Source organism: Octodon degus, unplaced genomic scaffold (assembly GCF_000260255.1).
Source record: "Octodon degus isolate 3935 unplaced genomic scaffold, OctDeg1.0 scaffold00354, whole genome shotgun sequence".
NCBI classification, from domain to species: Eukaryota; Metazoa; Chordata; class Mammalia; order Rodentia; family Octodontidae; genus Octodon; species Octodon degus.
The window spans coordinates 240,465-254,400 of NW_004524930.1; the positions used below are offsets into that span (position 1 = coordinate 240,465).

At 38.2% G+C, this 13,936-nt stretch overlaps 1 protein-coding gene across 1 annotated transcript; it reads left to right on the top strand.

Annotated features, from left to right (window-relative positions):
• The first annotated feature begins 748 nt into the window (after positions 1-748).
• LOC101560080 (olfactory receptor 4A47-like) lies at positions 749-1,690 on the top strand. The gene has a single exon (XM_004648124.1). The coding sequence runs from the start codon at positions 749-751 to the stop codon at positions 1,688-1,690; it is 942 nt and encodes a 313-aa protein (XP_004648181.1).
• The last annotated feature ends 12,246 nt before the right edge of the window (positions 1,691-13,936 follow it).

The window sequence follows — 13,936 nt, forward strand, 5'->3', positions numbered from 1 at the left end:
ATTTCCAACACATATTTCCAATTAATTTTTGATCTTTTATTATGTTTTACTTTTACTTCGAGAGTAAAATCAAGAGCAAGAAAAATAAAAGCAAAGATACAAACAGGGCAACATGTAACAATATATATGTTACAGATTCTCAAAACTAGAACAGCTGATTAACAAAGCTGAGATAATATCTATTTTTAGCATCCAATATGTTGTTCTGATTAACAGATATAGTTAGGCAGGATGGCAAATATGATTGAATACTTCCACATGCATTCAATAAATCCTAAATTTAAAGACAGTACAAATTAGTATTCAAACAGAAAAACTCACAAGTGATACTGATTTTCATTTAAAGTAAAACAGATTTCACAGTATTTGTTGTGTGATACATAGTGTTGTCTTCCAATCAGTTATTCATATTACCACCTACATGCATTGAAAATTAACAGAAGAGAAAAAAAGAAATAAACGTATAATAAAATAATAAAAAACACATAAACAATTGAAAAAATAAGGTGAAAGACTGCTTCTTTAGATAAACCAGCAGTTCTTCAAATCCAGCATCATTCCTCTACAATATGGAACGTGGCTTCCATCAATTTGCAATTTAAAAAGCTCTGACAGGACTGGAACATAAAAAATTGACAGTGTGCATCAATAAATGAATAAACATACTCTTAAAATTCTGAAGTAACACTAATTCTATGTGCAGATAATTTTGTACTCAGGGGAAAATCTAGGATACACAAAAGAACATATGGAACAAAGGAACAATACGACTGAGTTTGTCCTCTTAGGGATCACTCAGAGCCTACTGGGTCAGAAAATATTATTTTCTGTGTTCTTGCTAATCTACATGGGGACAATGGCAGGCGACCTACTCATTGTCCTGACTGTGGTGCTCAGGCCAGCCTTGGATGCCCCAATGTTCTACTTTCTTGGTTACTTATCATTTATAGATGCCATTTATTCCAGTACAGTTACCCCAAAGTTAATTAAAGACTTACTCTGTGAGAAGGTAACCATTTCCTTCAAAGCTTGCATGACACAACTATTTTTAGAACACTTCTTCGGGGGTGTTGATGTAACACTCCTGGTTGTCATGGCCTATGACCGCTACGTGGCCATCTTCAAACCCTTGCATTATATGACCATCATGAACCAACAGCGGTGTGCTATACTCGTGCTCCTGACCTGGGTTGGGGGTCTTCTGCATGCTACTCCGCATGTACTTTTTGTTTACAACCTTCCTTTCTGTGGCCCCTATGTCATTGATCACTTCATCTGTGACATGTACCCTTTAATAAAACTCGCCTGCACGAACACTGATATAGTCAGCCTCTCTGTGCTAACCAATGATGGGGTGATCTCTGTGACGATTTTTACAATCTTGTTGGTCTCCTATGGGATTATTCTGCTATCCATGAAGAACATGAGTAAGGAAGGGAGGTGCAAGGCCTTATCCACCTGTGGCTCCCACATCACAGTGGTCATCCTGTTCTGTGTTCCTTACATTTTTATATTTATCAGACCTCCTTCTACATTACCCATTGATAAGTACTTGGCTCTGTTTTACACCATTATCGTCCCTATGTTGAACCCCCTGATCTATACTTTGAGAAATGCAGAGATGAAAAGTGCCATGAAGAAGATCTGGTCAAGGAAACAAAATGGAACTTATTTCACTTATTTTAAATGAAGATTTTATTCTCCCTGGAAAGTCATAATTGATTGTTTCAGTATGCTAAACTTTTCTTTCGGTCAAACAACTGAAAAATGATGAACATGGAAAACGTGAATTCTTGTGAAAATGTACAATGTATTCTTAAAGCTATTAGAAATTGTTAAGAAAATTTGTATCACTTATTTGGTTGAAATGTTTCGGTAGAGACTCTCACTTTATTTGAGGTAATTAATGCCATCAACTTTTTATGCTTCATGAGAGTTTTCTCCTTTGTTGTTGTTGTTTTTGCTGTTGGTAGAACCATGGGTTAAACTAAAGCCCTTATTCTAACAGGCCATCTAACAGGCCATTATGACAGTTGTCCTGATTGTATTGCCACAGGTGGATAATGGTCATCTAACAGGCCATTATGACAGTTTTTTTTTTTCATGTTTGTTACAAAAACAATGCTCACACATTTTTTTTTATTTATATGGGAAAAACAAATTATACATAGACATGAAAGTAGAAGTTAAATGATTTGAACTAGAGAGAGAGGATATTGTATATAGGAGAGAGATCAAGGATTGAAAGGAGCAATGGAGGAGGAGATGATAAAAATGAAGATATATTCTGTATACCATCAACTCCACTTGGAATGTATGTACCATGTACTGTTGAAGTGTGCTAATAAAAAGATTTTAAAAGCACAAAAACGAATTTCTATAGATTCTCTAATTCTAGCCCTTGAAGGAAACTCCACATTGATTTCCACAGTGGGTGTAGTACTCAATCCTCCCACCACGAGTGGAGGTGTTCCTTTTAGTCCACATCCCATGAAGCATTTATTACTTACTGACTTCTTGATGTTAGGCATTCTTTCTGAGGTGAGGTGGTATCTCGGTGTTGTTTTTATTTGCATTTCCCAAATGAGCAATGATGAATATTTTTCCATCTGTTTGCTTTCTGTTTGTATTTCTCCCCCTAAGAAATGTATATTTATCTCAGATGCCCAGTTTCTGATAAGGTCTTTGAATTTGGTGGGCCTCATTGTTTTAATTCTTTATATGTTCTAGACAGAATGACATTGTTAGAGGTATAGTCCTCTGTATTTTTCCCCAGTATGTGAATTTTCTTTCACTTTGTTGGATATGTTTTGAGGAGTCTCCTTAGTGTGAGAAACTGAAAGATAAAAATGTTTGGAGTATAAAGGATAAAATATATCCTGAGAAAAGAGAATAAACTTACCAAAAGGAATGAGTTACCGAGGTGAGGAGAGGGACAGGAGTGGGAGTGGGTGAAGGAGATTTATCCATGATGCAAGGAGATGGATTAGATAACTACTGTACATTTCTGGTAGTGTATAAAAGGGCCAGATAATACTTAATTTGTTTTGTCTCTTCTTTCAATTTTTGTACGTTTTCTGTTCTCAATTGCTGCTACATTTCTTTCTCTTTTTATTTCTTATTCCAATTTTGCATGCACATATCTAGTAATATGAGTAACTGATTGGAAGAGAACAGGATGTATTGCAACAAATGCTATGAAATTCATCTTACTTTGTTAAGTGAAATACTGTATCAGTTATAATTTTTTATTTTTATTTTTTCCACAATATTATTGAGAAACAAAGGGCAATAGAACAGTTTCAAATCAAATTAGTGAGACAATCTCAATAATTCATAAATTGCATATTGTTCTTTGTCGTTTTCCATGGTACAAGATACAAACATGATATCTTGTTTACAAACACTTTTAGAACAAATCTTTGTATTCATTCAATTCAGAGAATGTAGCTGTATATGTATCCTAAATATTTTGAATATACAGATACAAAATATTCATTTGCGTCCCCTTCTTTGCTTAGTTTTCTCATTTAAATATTATAGTGTGTGAATTCAGAAAGATATTCCCAAATAGTCCAGTAGTCCATAAGAGTAGTGGCTTTTCTGTATGATTTCCAATATCAGAAGTTGTTGACTTGAGTCTTTTACAGCTCATTATAACAATATGGCTTTAATTTTTATGACTTGATTTGTACTTTTCTGCTGGATGGCTAACACCAAGATAAAGAAAGACCTATATAACAAGAATTGTAGCTTTTGTATCTGATAAGTTCAGTGATATCCCCTCCAGATTTATTCTGAAACCCTGTACCACAGTTTATAGATGATGTTAGTGTCAGCCATGTGGATGAGTCATGACCAATGCTTGACCAATTTATACTCTGTGAAAGCCTGAGACAACATTTTCTCTCCATGTGTCTCTCCTTAGGCACACTCTACCTCATCATTCACTTTCCTCTGTGGCCCCATAATATCCTTGATCACAAAATTTTGGATACAAGTGAGTTACTTGATGTTACAATGCAGGATCTCCTATGCCCTGAGTCTTCACTGACATTGGAAGGTTAGGGCCAAAATGTTCACTGTCCTTGCAGCCCTCCTTTTTCTCTAATTTTGCTCTGAAAACTTAGGTTGTTAACATACCAATACTTGATGAAAAATGCCTGTTCCATGTTATGCCTAAGATGTTTGATTTTCAGACAGATTGTGAGATTAAGCACAACAGCCTAGGTTGTAGGGTTCAATAAAAGTTTCTCTTCTGGAGGGTTAATAAAATAAGTTATAATTATTTATGTTTAATCCTTATTTATCCTCTCTTCAAAAATTGAATTTCTAATGTTTATGGCATATTATATCACAAGGAAATATTCTAAATGTACAGGTTTTTTCTTTTCTGAGAATTCCAGGAAATAATGCTAGATCACATACATTTTAACATATTTATCTTATTTTTTTCGTGAGACTCTTATTCTATAATGTTGTAATGTTCTCTAGCATGTTATGCTTAAAGAGGAAAAATATTTTACTGCTAATAAAATCAGAAACAATTGACAACTTTTATTTATTTATTTTTTTTTTTTTTAGTTTAGGGCAGAGTGTACAGGGTCTCACTATGTAGATGATGCTACATAGTGATCCTCATGTTTTCAGACTCCCAAGTGTTTGGATTACAAGTGCACACCATCAAGTCCAGTCTCCATCACTGTCTCAGCATACCCCAGGGGCAGGGCTGGAACTGCATACCAGGAATCATACCCTGGGGGCTGCTCTCTTCCTCAGCAGGCGCTTTTGCCCACTGAGCTATCTGTCCGCACGTTTTTTGGGTTTTGTTTTTGTTGTTGTTGTTGTTGTTGTTGTTGTTGTTTTTGTTGTTGTTGTTGTTGTTGTTTGTTTGTTTGTTTTTTATCCAGGGATTGAACTCAAGGCCTTCCCTTTGGCAGACAAGTGTGTATCCTACTGAGCCATATCCTTAGTCCACTGAGCTATCTGGCTGGCCCATACAAAGCGATAAATTTAAACAGCAGTAAAGACAACAAATGGTTAAAGTGACATTAAGATATTTTCCTTAGAATTTTACATTTCTTTGCAGTTGTTCTTCCCATAAAAATTAATTCATTACAGATAAATAGATTATAATATTTTAAATTTATGTGGTAAACAAATTATAACATTGTAAATTCATGTAGTTTATTTAATTTTAGATACTTGGGGAACATTGTGTGAGATATTTTGTCTCCATTTTCCAATTGATTGCCTTATTAACATACATAGAAGCTACAGGATTTAAACTATTTGACACAGCATTGCTTGTCATGATAGGTGTGCTGTGTATTTTGGTCAATATTTCATGAATATTGTGGACTCCCCCATATCTTTTTTATCTTTTTCCAATTTCTGATGGTAAAAAAAAAAAAAAACCTTAACTATAAAGATACTGGAATCTGTGATACACAGTTTTTATTAATTTGAACTAGACTTTTCTGTATTTGAATCAAGTTCTTCAGAAGTAAGCATTCCCTATCTCTCCTCATGAGTTCAGATGTCTACTGAAATTTGTTAAAATGTGTGACTATCAAATTTGTCTGCATTAAAGAGTATGAATTTTGAAAATACTCTTTTTATTAGTTTGTCTTATTTGTCCAAAGGCTGGATTCAACCCACTATCTACAAACACGCATATACCAGCTCATTTATTTGGACCACATCGATCTTTCCTATTGCCCTTCCTTAAACCAACAGGCTGTGATTAGAAAGTAGAAAGCTTTTCCATATTTTATTTATGTTCATCCTAGGCTGTTTGTTTTTGGAGATTTGACCTCAAGATTTCCAATTGTGCTATTTTCAGAGAAATACTGTTCTAAATTGCTATTCTTCTTATGGTATCTCTGTAGATGCCAATTTCCTGTTAGTTGGACCTGTTATCTAAGTGAGTTTAATTAAGAAACGCCGTCTTGGATCTGCAACAAGTGAATAAATCAACCATATATGCTGTGCTTTCAACACACATGAATGGTCTGCATGCATTTGTGCTCCATCAGTGAGTGTTTTGCTGTATGAGCACTCACTCAACTGTGTCTTAGACAGCAAAAGTACAGACTCAAAGCATAATGTAACGAGGTTCACAGTTTTTTCTCCATTATTCAACCCTCCCAAGGGCCAATGTGGAATTTGAAGGGACGATGAAATATTTTTCTAGGAATTATATATTTTAAAGTCAGTTTCATTGTTTCTTATTTATGAAAGAGAAATAGTAAATATGTGCCTTAGAGATACATGATTCAATATTCAATAAATTTACCTATAAGACATGACAGTGCTACTTAATATTGGTTTTTAGTCAAATATTACAAAAACGAAACTTTGGGTAGTACTATTTTTTGTAATCAATTATCAGGTTTCTAGAATAACAAGGGCAATCTTAGGCAACAAAGAAAAGGCAGGAGTCATTACAATTCCTGAGTTGAAACTATACTACAAATCTACTGTGATAAAGTAAGCATGACACTGGCAAGAAAATAAACCTGAGGATCAATGGAATAGATTAAAAGATGCAGAAACTTCTATGAACAGACTCAGCCCACTTGTCTTAGACAAAGTGGTCAAACATGCTACTTGAAGAAAGATAGCCTCTTCAAAAAATGGTGCTGGAAATAATGGCATTCCACATGTCAAAAACTAAAACTTGACCCAGGTCTATTACCATGCAAAAGCTAAAGTCAAAAAGGATTAAGATCTAAACATTAAAACAGAAATGAGAAATCTCGCTGAAGAGAAAGTAAGAGGAACTCTTGAAGACGTAGGGGTAAGCAAAATGTTCATGAACAAAAATCAAATCACATGGGTAATACTTGAAAGAATTAATAACCCGAACATCCTATATTGTTATTGTTATTTTCACAATTGGACAACTTAAGGTCAAATGTGCAAAGCCAACCAGTCTAGGATAAGCATAAATAAAGGATTGACATACAGGAGCACAGCACAGTGCCTAAGCTACTGATTACTATTTAGTGTTACTTCTTAAATAATTTTTATTTGTTCTCTATTCATAATAATGTCTTCTATCCATTAAGCAGGGCTTTCTGTTCCTGAATATGTGCACATAATTTGCCTGGGGATCCCTCATCTCTTTCCTCTACCCCCTCTCTCTTTTTTCTTTTCTCTCCCCTCCCATCCTTTTGCAACACTGGGGATTGAATACAGGGCCTTTATACTCAACTACATTTTCACTAATTCATTTAATTGTGTATGTATTTATTTTGGCAGTAGCAGGGATTGAACTCAGGAGTTTACATTTGCCAGGCAGGTGCCTATGCCACTGAGCTATGTCCTTGGCCCTTAATTATGTATTTCGAGAACGGGTCTCACAGTGTTACTAAGTTCCCCAGGCTGGGCTAGGACATGCAATCCTCCAGCCTCAGCCTCCTAGAGAGTCAGGATTATAGGTGTGCATGGTCAAGGTTGGCTGATGATTTCATTAAAATGAAAATTGTGATTGTTTAGGTCTAGGGTGAGGCCTGAGTCTCTGCTTATTCAACACCTTTCAAGTAGAACTGATGCTTGTGGCTACCAGACACGCCCCAGAGTAGCCAGGTTCTATATTTTGTAATCAAATTTCAGTTTCTTCAGTTTCTATGGTGTTGCGCGCAGCCTTGCCAGCAAGGAAGATGCGACCACTGGTTGAGACTGCGCAGCTTTTATTGCCCTGTTATATCATCCTTTTTCCTCCCCGAGGCCCCTGCTCTTAGCTTATAAATTCAAGGGCTTCTAACCATGGGGTGCCACGTGTGTACTGCCCATTGGTCCAGGTATGCGGAAGCAATGCATTAGCCCAAGCCTTGGCCATATATGGAGTTGTTTACTCCAGGAGCACTCACCCCTTGAGGGGGTGGAAGGCAGAAACCGGCGCCATCTTAGGGCGCGGTCACACGCAGCTCCCTACAGTTTTCCCTTTTAGTTTTTGCAACAGGCGAGAACAGAGGCCTGATCCCCATTGTGCTAGAGGCTGTGCTGACGCTTGCCCAGGCTTTCATACCCAGGGAGCGTCAACAGCGCTCGATGCCCTTTGTATGGGGGTGGGAGGAGGGGCATCTATCTATATGCAATCAGGCATGCTCTCCATGGATTTTGGGTTGGCCACTCTGGTCTCTAAGTGTAGTGTTTTGTCTCACATCCTGTGTTTTAACTATTTGTGTAGGGTGGCCAGCCATATACCAGGGGACTGTCCTATTTTTATGACCGTGAATGCTTGGACCAGCATGGCAAACGTGGTGACGCTGGCGAGACCTAATGTGACAAATACACCAGAGGCAAACCACAGATATCAGCACCATCAGACCAGCTAGAGCTCCCATGCCTGCCCACTCTTTTAGGTGGTTTATGGTGACAGACATCTAGGAGGCCAATCCTTTTGTCAGCCCGACGTCTATCCGTGTTGAATTTACCTTTATAATGGCAACCCTTAGCTTGTCTATGAGGCCGTTGAATTCTCTAGACCAATTTTCTAAAAGATAACTGGACAGTTGCTCAGATAGGTTTGCTGCATGGGTGAAATTTTGGTATTGTATGCTTGTCACGCACAGCCCTGAGAATTTCCACTCACAATCAAGCTGGGCAAGTTGCCACAGAACATCAATTTGTTTTTGGACTAAATTAATCCTCTGATTAACCACCATTAGTCCTCCTTTTAGCTGACCATTAATACCACTTTGTGTGTCAAAGGCTTGCGCCACGGTGGCAGACAGATTATTTAGAGTATGGGCTGTCTGGATATTTTGGGTCATGGCTATGGCAGCAGTGGTGGCACCCACCGCAGCCAAGGAGACAGCTGTCACTATAGCTGCAGTAATCCCAAAATCTCTCCTGTGTCTAAAGAGAGTCATGGCATTGGGAGCATCAACAGGTAAGGGTACCCAATGGGGCATGCGGGTAACTATTGCATAGCTATAATTACTAGCAGTCCAACATTGAGCATAAAAGCATGTCTCATTAGAACAAGATGTAGGGCTTTGATTGCTTACAACAAACACGAAAGGAGGATAAACACACACAGGAGTGGGCTTATAAGTAATGTTTTTTAAAGGCTTAATACCCTGCGTGGGATTGGAACACCCCGTGGAAGTGGAGGAATTTTCAGTGGGAGTCTTTGGCTCCCACTGTCCCTAACCCTGGGAAGTACTCCATGTAAACTGACTAACTCCATGTAGCCCACCAGTAAGCATGGCCAGCGGCTCCGCATTCATGCAGCTGCCATTAATACCGCATAAGAGCCAATTATCAAAAGGGTTGGACACATACAGCTGTAATGGATCTTGATCACTAAAGTTTTGACCTGCATAGGTCTGATTAAACCTAATGGCTATGCCTGGGGAAAAGGTAAATTGTTTTGTTTTGTCGGCCCAGGTTACAGTGTGGGACTGACATCCAGTCCACGGCCAGGTCTCTCCCCAATTCATTCCCCAACAATAGGAGGGATCGTAAGACTTTTGGAAACTGTGAACCATGGAGCCACCACATCACACTCCCCCAGAAACTTTTTTAACGTCCTATTACTCAACTTCAATTTTCGTGCATGCAACAGCTCCTTTAGAGCCTGAAAAATTGGGTGCGAAGTGGAAGCGCCCATGATGACTGATAATGCTTTTGGTTTAGTTCCTTTTTGGTTTTAGTCCGCTCGTCAGTGAACTCTTGCTTTCTCTTATCTACAGAGAAGCGCCCATTACCTGGGTTATCCTCACTCTAGGTGAGACTCCCGCTCCCCCCGAATTAGGGAGCGCGAGTTTTATTACCCGCTCTAGGCGGACCCCACTTTACCTGGGTTGTCCTCACTCTAGGTGAGACTCCCGCTCCCCCAAATTAGGGAGCGCGAGTTTTACTCCCCGCTCTAGGCGGACCCAATTTACCAGGCTATTTCTCACCTGAGTTGAACTTCCCGCTCTAGGCGGACCCGACTTACCTCGGAGCTTACCGGTATATTCACGCAGGGCTCCAACCAGTTATGGGACTGCAGTTCCTGGATTTCGGCACCACTTGTCGCGCGCGGCCTTGCCAGCAAGGAAGACGCGACCACTGGTTGAGACTGCGCAGCTCTTATTGCCCTGTTACATCAGCCTTTTTTCTCCCCGAGGCCCCTGCTCTTAGCTTATAAGTTCCAGGGCTTCTAACCATGGGGTGCCACGTGTATACTGCCCATTGGTCCAGATATACAAAAGCAATACATTAGCCCAAGCCTTGGCCATATATGGAGTTGTTTACTCCAGGAGCACTCACCCCTTGAAGGGGTAAAAGACAAAAACCGGCGCCATCTCAGGGCGCGGTCACACACAGCTCCCTACACTATGGAACTCATGCCATCAGTATTAACAACCACAACAATTTAATAAACTAACTGTTTTCTACAAATTGGAAAAATTATGTTTCTTACAAGTACAGCAGCATTACTCAGGAGAAACATTTCCAGATGAAGTGATGGTGTGTGTGGAATTTTGCTGTCTGTATTACAAGAGACAACAACTATGTGTGAAGCTGTTGTCCTTAGGACCCAGAGAAAACATGAATTCAGCTGCTGGACTAAAGGACTGTGTGCTTATTGGCATGTAAACGCATAGGGATGTGAATGCATTAAATGCTGAAATAGTTTTCTTTATGCAAGTACAGTAGATTTATCACAAAGGAACTCATAATCTTTTCAAACTTCTATAGGATAGTGATACTCAGTCGCATTATGATGTGTTTTCATATTGCTAAGATATGGATAAATTAATTCCAATATTTAACTTTTCTTGGATCTTTTAATATTATAAAAATTTGAATAAGTTTTCTATGACACCAATATTTCTATCAATTAATTTTGAGTGAAGGTATTTGGTATATTTTTGTTTTGCAAGTGTTTGTACATCTCTTGATAGGAACAATGGTATTATTCTGTAAACATTGTTTAGAATGTTAAAACTTGAAAGATGATCTTATTTTTCTATGAGTTAAATTAATGATTATAGAGTACAGAGTGTAACAGTTAAAGAAAATATTTTAAGTAATTCTTAGCAATGGGGAAATACAAAATCCATGTTTGAATACTCTTCATCTTGGTCTTCTAAATATGTACGGATTCTACTTTTTATGTATTTAGTAGAGGGTCTACAGAGTGTACTACACAAATAGAACTCATAGTGATCCTCCTGTTTTCAGCTTCCCAATTGCTGGGATTACAGGTGCCAGCTACCACGCCCAGTCTCATTTACCATCTCAGCATTCCCTGGGGGTGGGGCTGGCAAAGCAGGCTGGGAATCGAAGCTGGGCCACTGCTCACTGTCTAAGCAGGTGACTTAGTCCACTGAGCTATCTAACTGGACCTATGAACAGATTATAATGTCCTATTACTATTATGCTCTTTATAAAATAAGACTTAGTGGCGACCAAATACCTCAGCAGATTAAAGCTACTGCAAGAAGGTGGAGGGGCCAAAGCTTAAATCCCTGGGCCTGCATTGCTGACCCCGCCGCCAGGGTGCACTTTGATGTCAATTGAGACTGGGCATGATGGTTCATATCTGTAATCCAGTGCTGGGGAAACTGAGAAAGAGGACCACTGTGACCCCAAGCTGCATTACAAGTCCCTGTACCTAAAAAAGAAAAGAAAAAGGATGAAAAGACCTAGCTGGGGCGATTTCTTCTGGGAAAAAGGACTTCATTGGTTGTTAGATTAAATGTAATGTGTGTTATATCTTGACAGAATTTTGTCTGCATATTTCAAATGTTCAGAGACTGCCTTAGACTGAGATTAAGCATGGAAGACTGATTTATCTTGAAACAGAAAATTCAAGGTAGTCCAATGTTGAGGCGGTGCCATGACTGTTGTTGGGGGATTTTAGTCAGATTTATGTTGAGACTCAAGAACAAATAACCAAGCATGTTCTATAGTGCTGGAAGTTTTTCAAAAAGTAAGCTCTAGAAAGTTATGGGTTGCAAATACAGATCTGAGGAGATCTCCATTTATGAGAAATAATAGTAGAATAAAAAAGATGACCTAAGGGCATCACAAGAAACAGTAAGTCTACACCGAAAGAACCCTCAAAACTACAACAGTGAAAGATTTTCTTTGAGAAGACACCCTCAGAGAACCTTATTCCAGAATGGAGACAGAGGCCACACCAGATTACATAATGGTGACAACAATGAGCATTTAACCCTCAGAATCAGAGTCAGAGTGATCACCAATCCAACCATTCAATCCCTACAGGCAAGAGAGAATAAAACCTGGCTACTGGTCGGGCTGGCAGCAGAAATTCTCATCCTCCACATGGCATTGATTTTAGTTTCATGCAAAATGAAAGATTTCTGAAGTCAAGAAGGACTACACCTAGATTTCGGAATATGTACTAGAAGGTCAGGCACTGTTCACCTGAGATGCAGTACGTGTGACTGTGAGTGAGAAGCGTAAAGTTCAGTGGAGACACCAGAAGTTTGGAATTGTGGACCATAGATCATCTAGGAAAATTGAAAGGAAGGAAAAAGTCGTCCAAACAGAGAAGCCATGGGAAATACCACCTAAAATGCCATAGACGTGGAGAAACATGTAACTCACAATATGCTAAAGATTGCTTCAGATGTTCCAAAAGGAACTACGGGACATATTGTTGGCCTTACTAGCATTATTTTGTATTCAGTTAATTTTTTTATTTCACAGATTTACTTTATGCATTTATTTATGTATATATTTTATTCTGATAATATCTTTTTTGGTGGATTGATGAAAATAACTTTTGATGTTAACTCTAGCTCTTACTTTTTAAAAAAATTTATTGAGAAATAAAGAAATAGCAATGAGACAGTTTCAAAATTGACTAGTAGGACAGTTTCAATAATTAATATTTTGCCTTTTCTTGTCTCCTTAATGGTTATTCATAGTACAAGATGCAGATATTATATCCTGTTCAAACAATATTCATACAAATCTTTCTTTTCATTGAATTAAGACGAAGTAGTTGGGTATCTATCCTAATTATTTTGTATATACAGATACAAATGGAACCTACATTTGTATCCTGTTCATTGTGTAGTTTTCTCAGAGATGGGTATTCCACTGACATTTAATTATTGTAGGTGCATGAATTCAGCAAAATGCTCCAATATAGACCAGTACTTCACAATATTAGTGGGTTATCAACAGGACTGGCAATGTCAGAAATTGTTGACTTCAACCTTCTAAATCTCGGCATATTAATATGGTTTAACATTTTAGGGCTTTTCTTTATACTTTTCTGCTGGATGGTTATGACCAAGATAAAGCAAGACCTATATAACTAGAAATGTAAATTTTGTGTCTGACAATGTCAGTCAAATCCCCTAAGGTTTTACCCTGAAAAGCTTCCCTGAAGTTTGTAGCTCTTTTGTCAATGTCAGCCATGTGTATGACTTACCACCATTTCTTGACCAATTTGCTCTCTTTGAAAGCCTGAGAGAATGTTTTCCCTCCATGTGATTCTCCTTAGGCACACTCTATACCATCGATCACATTTCTCATTAGCCCCATAATTTTCTTGATCTGGAAATTTGGGACACAAGTAAGTTACATCATGTTGCAGCATAAGTTTTCTAATGTCCTGAGTCTTCATTGACCTTGAAAGGCTAGGGCCAAAACGTTGATTGTCCTTTCAGCCCTTCTTTTACACAAAATTTTCATCTGAAAAAATAGGTTGCTAATCCTCCAGAAGAGAAGCTTATTATTACCCTACTACATATGCAGTTGGGTTTACATATTCACTATCTATCTGAATATGAAATATCTTAGACATAATATGGAACATATATTTTCCATGAAGTATTGATACGTTAAAATTTAAGTCCCTAAAGAATATGAAAGCTCTCTGCAGTGCCTCCCCCACCCCGTCCGCCGAGTAGGATTTTCTGCCGAGTTCCGGGAGCCCCCAGACCCAGTC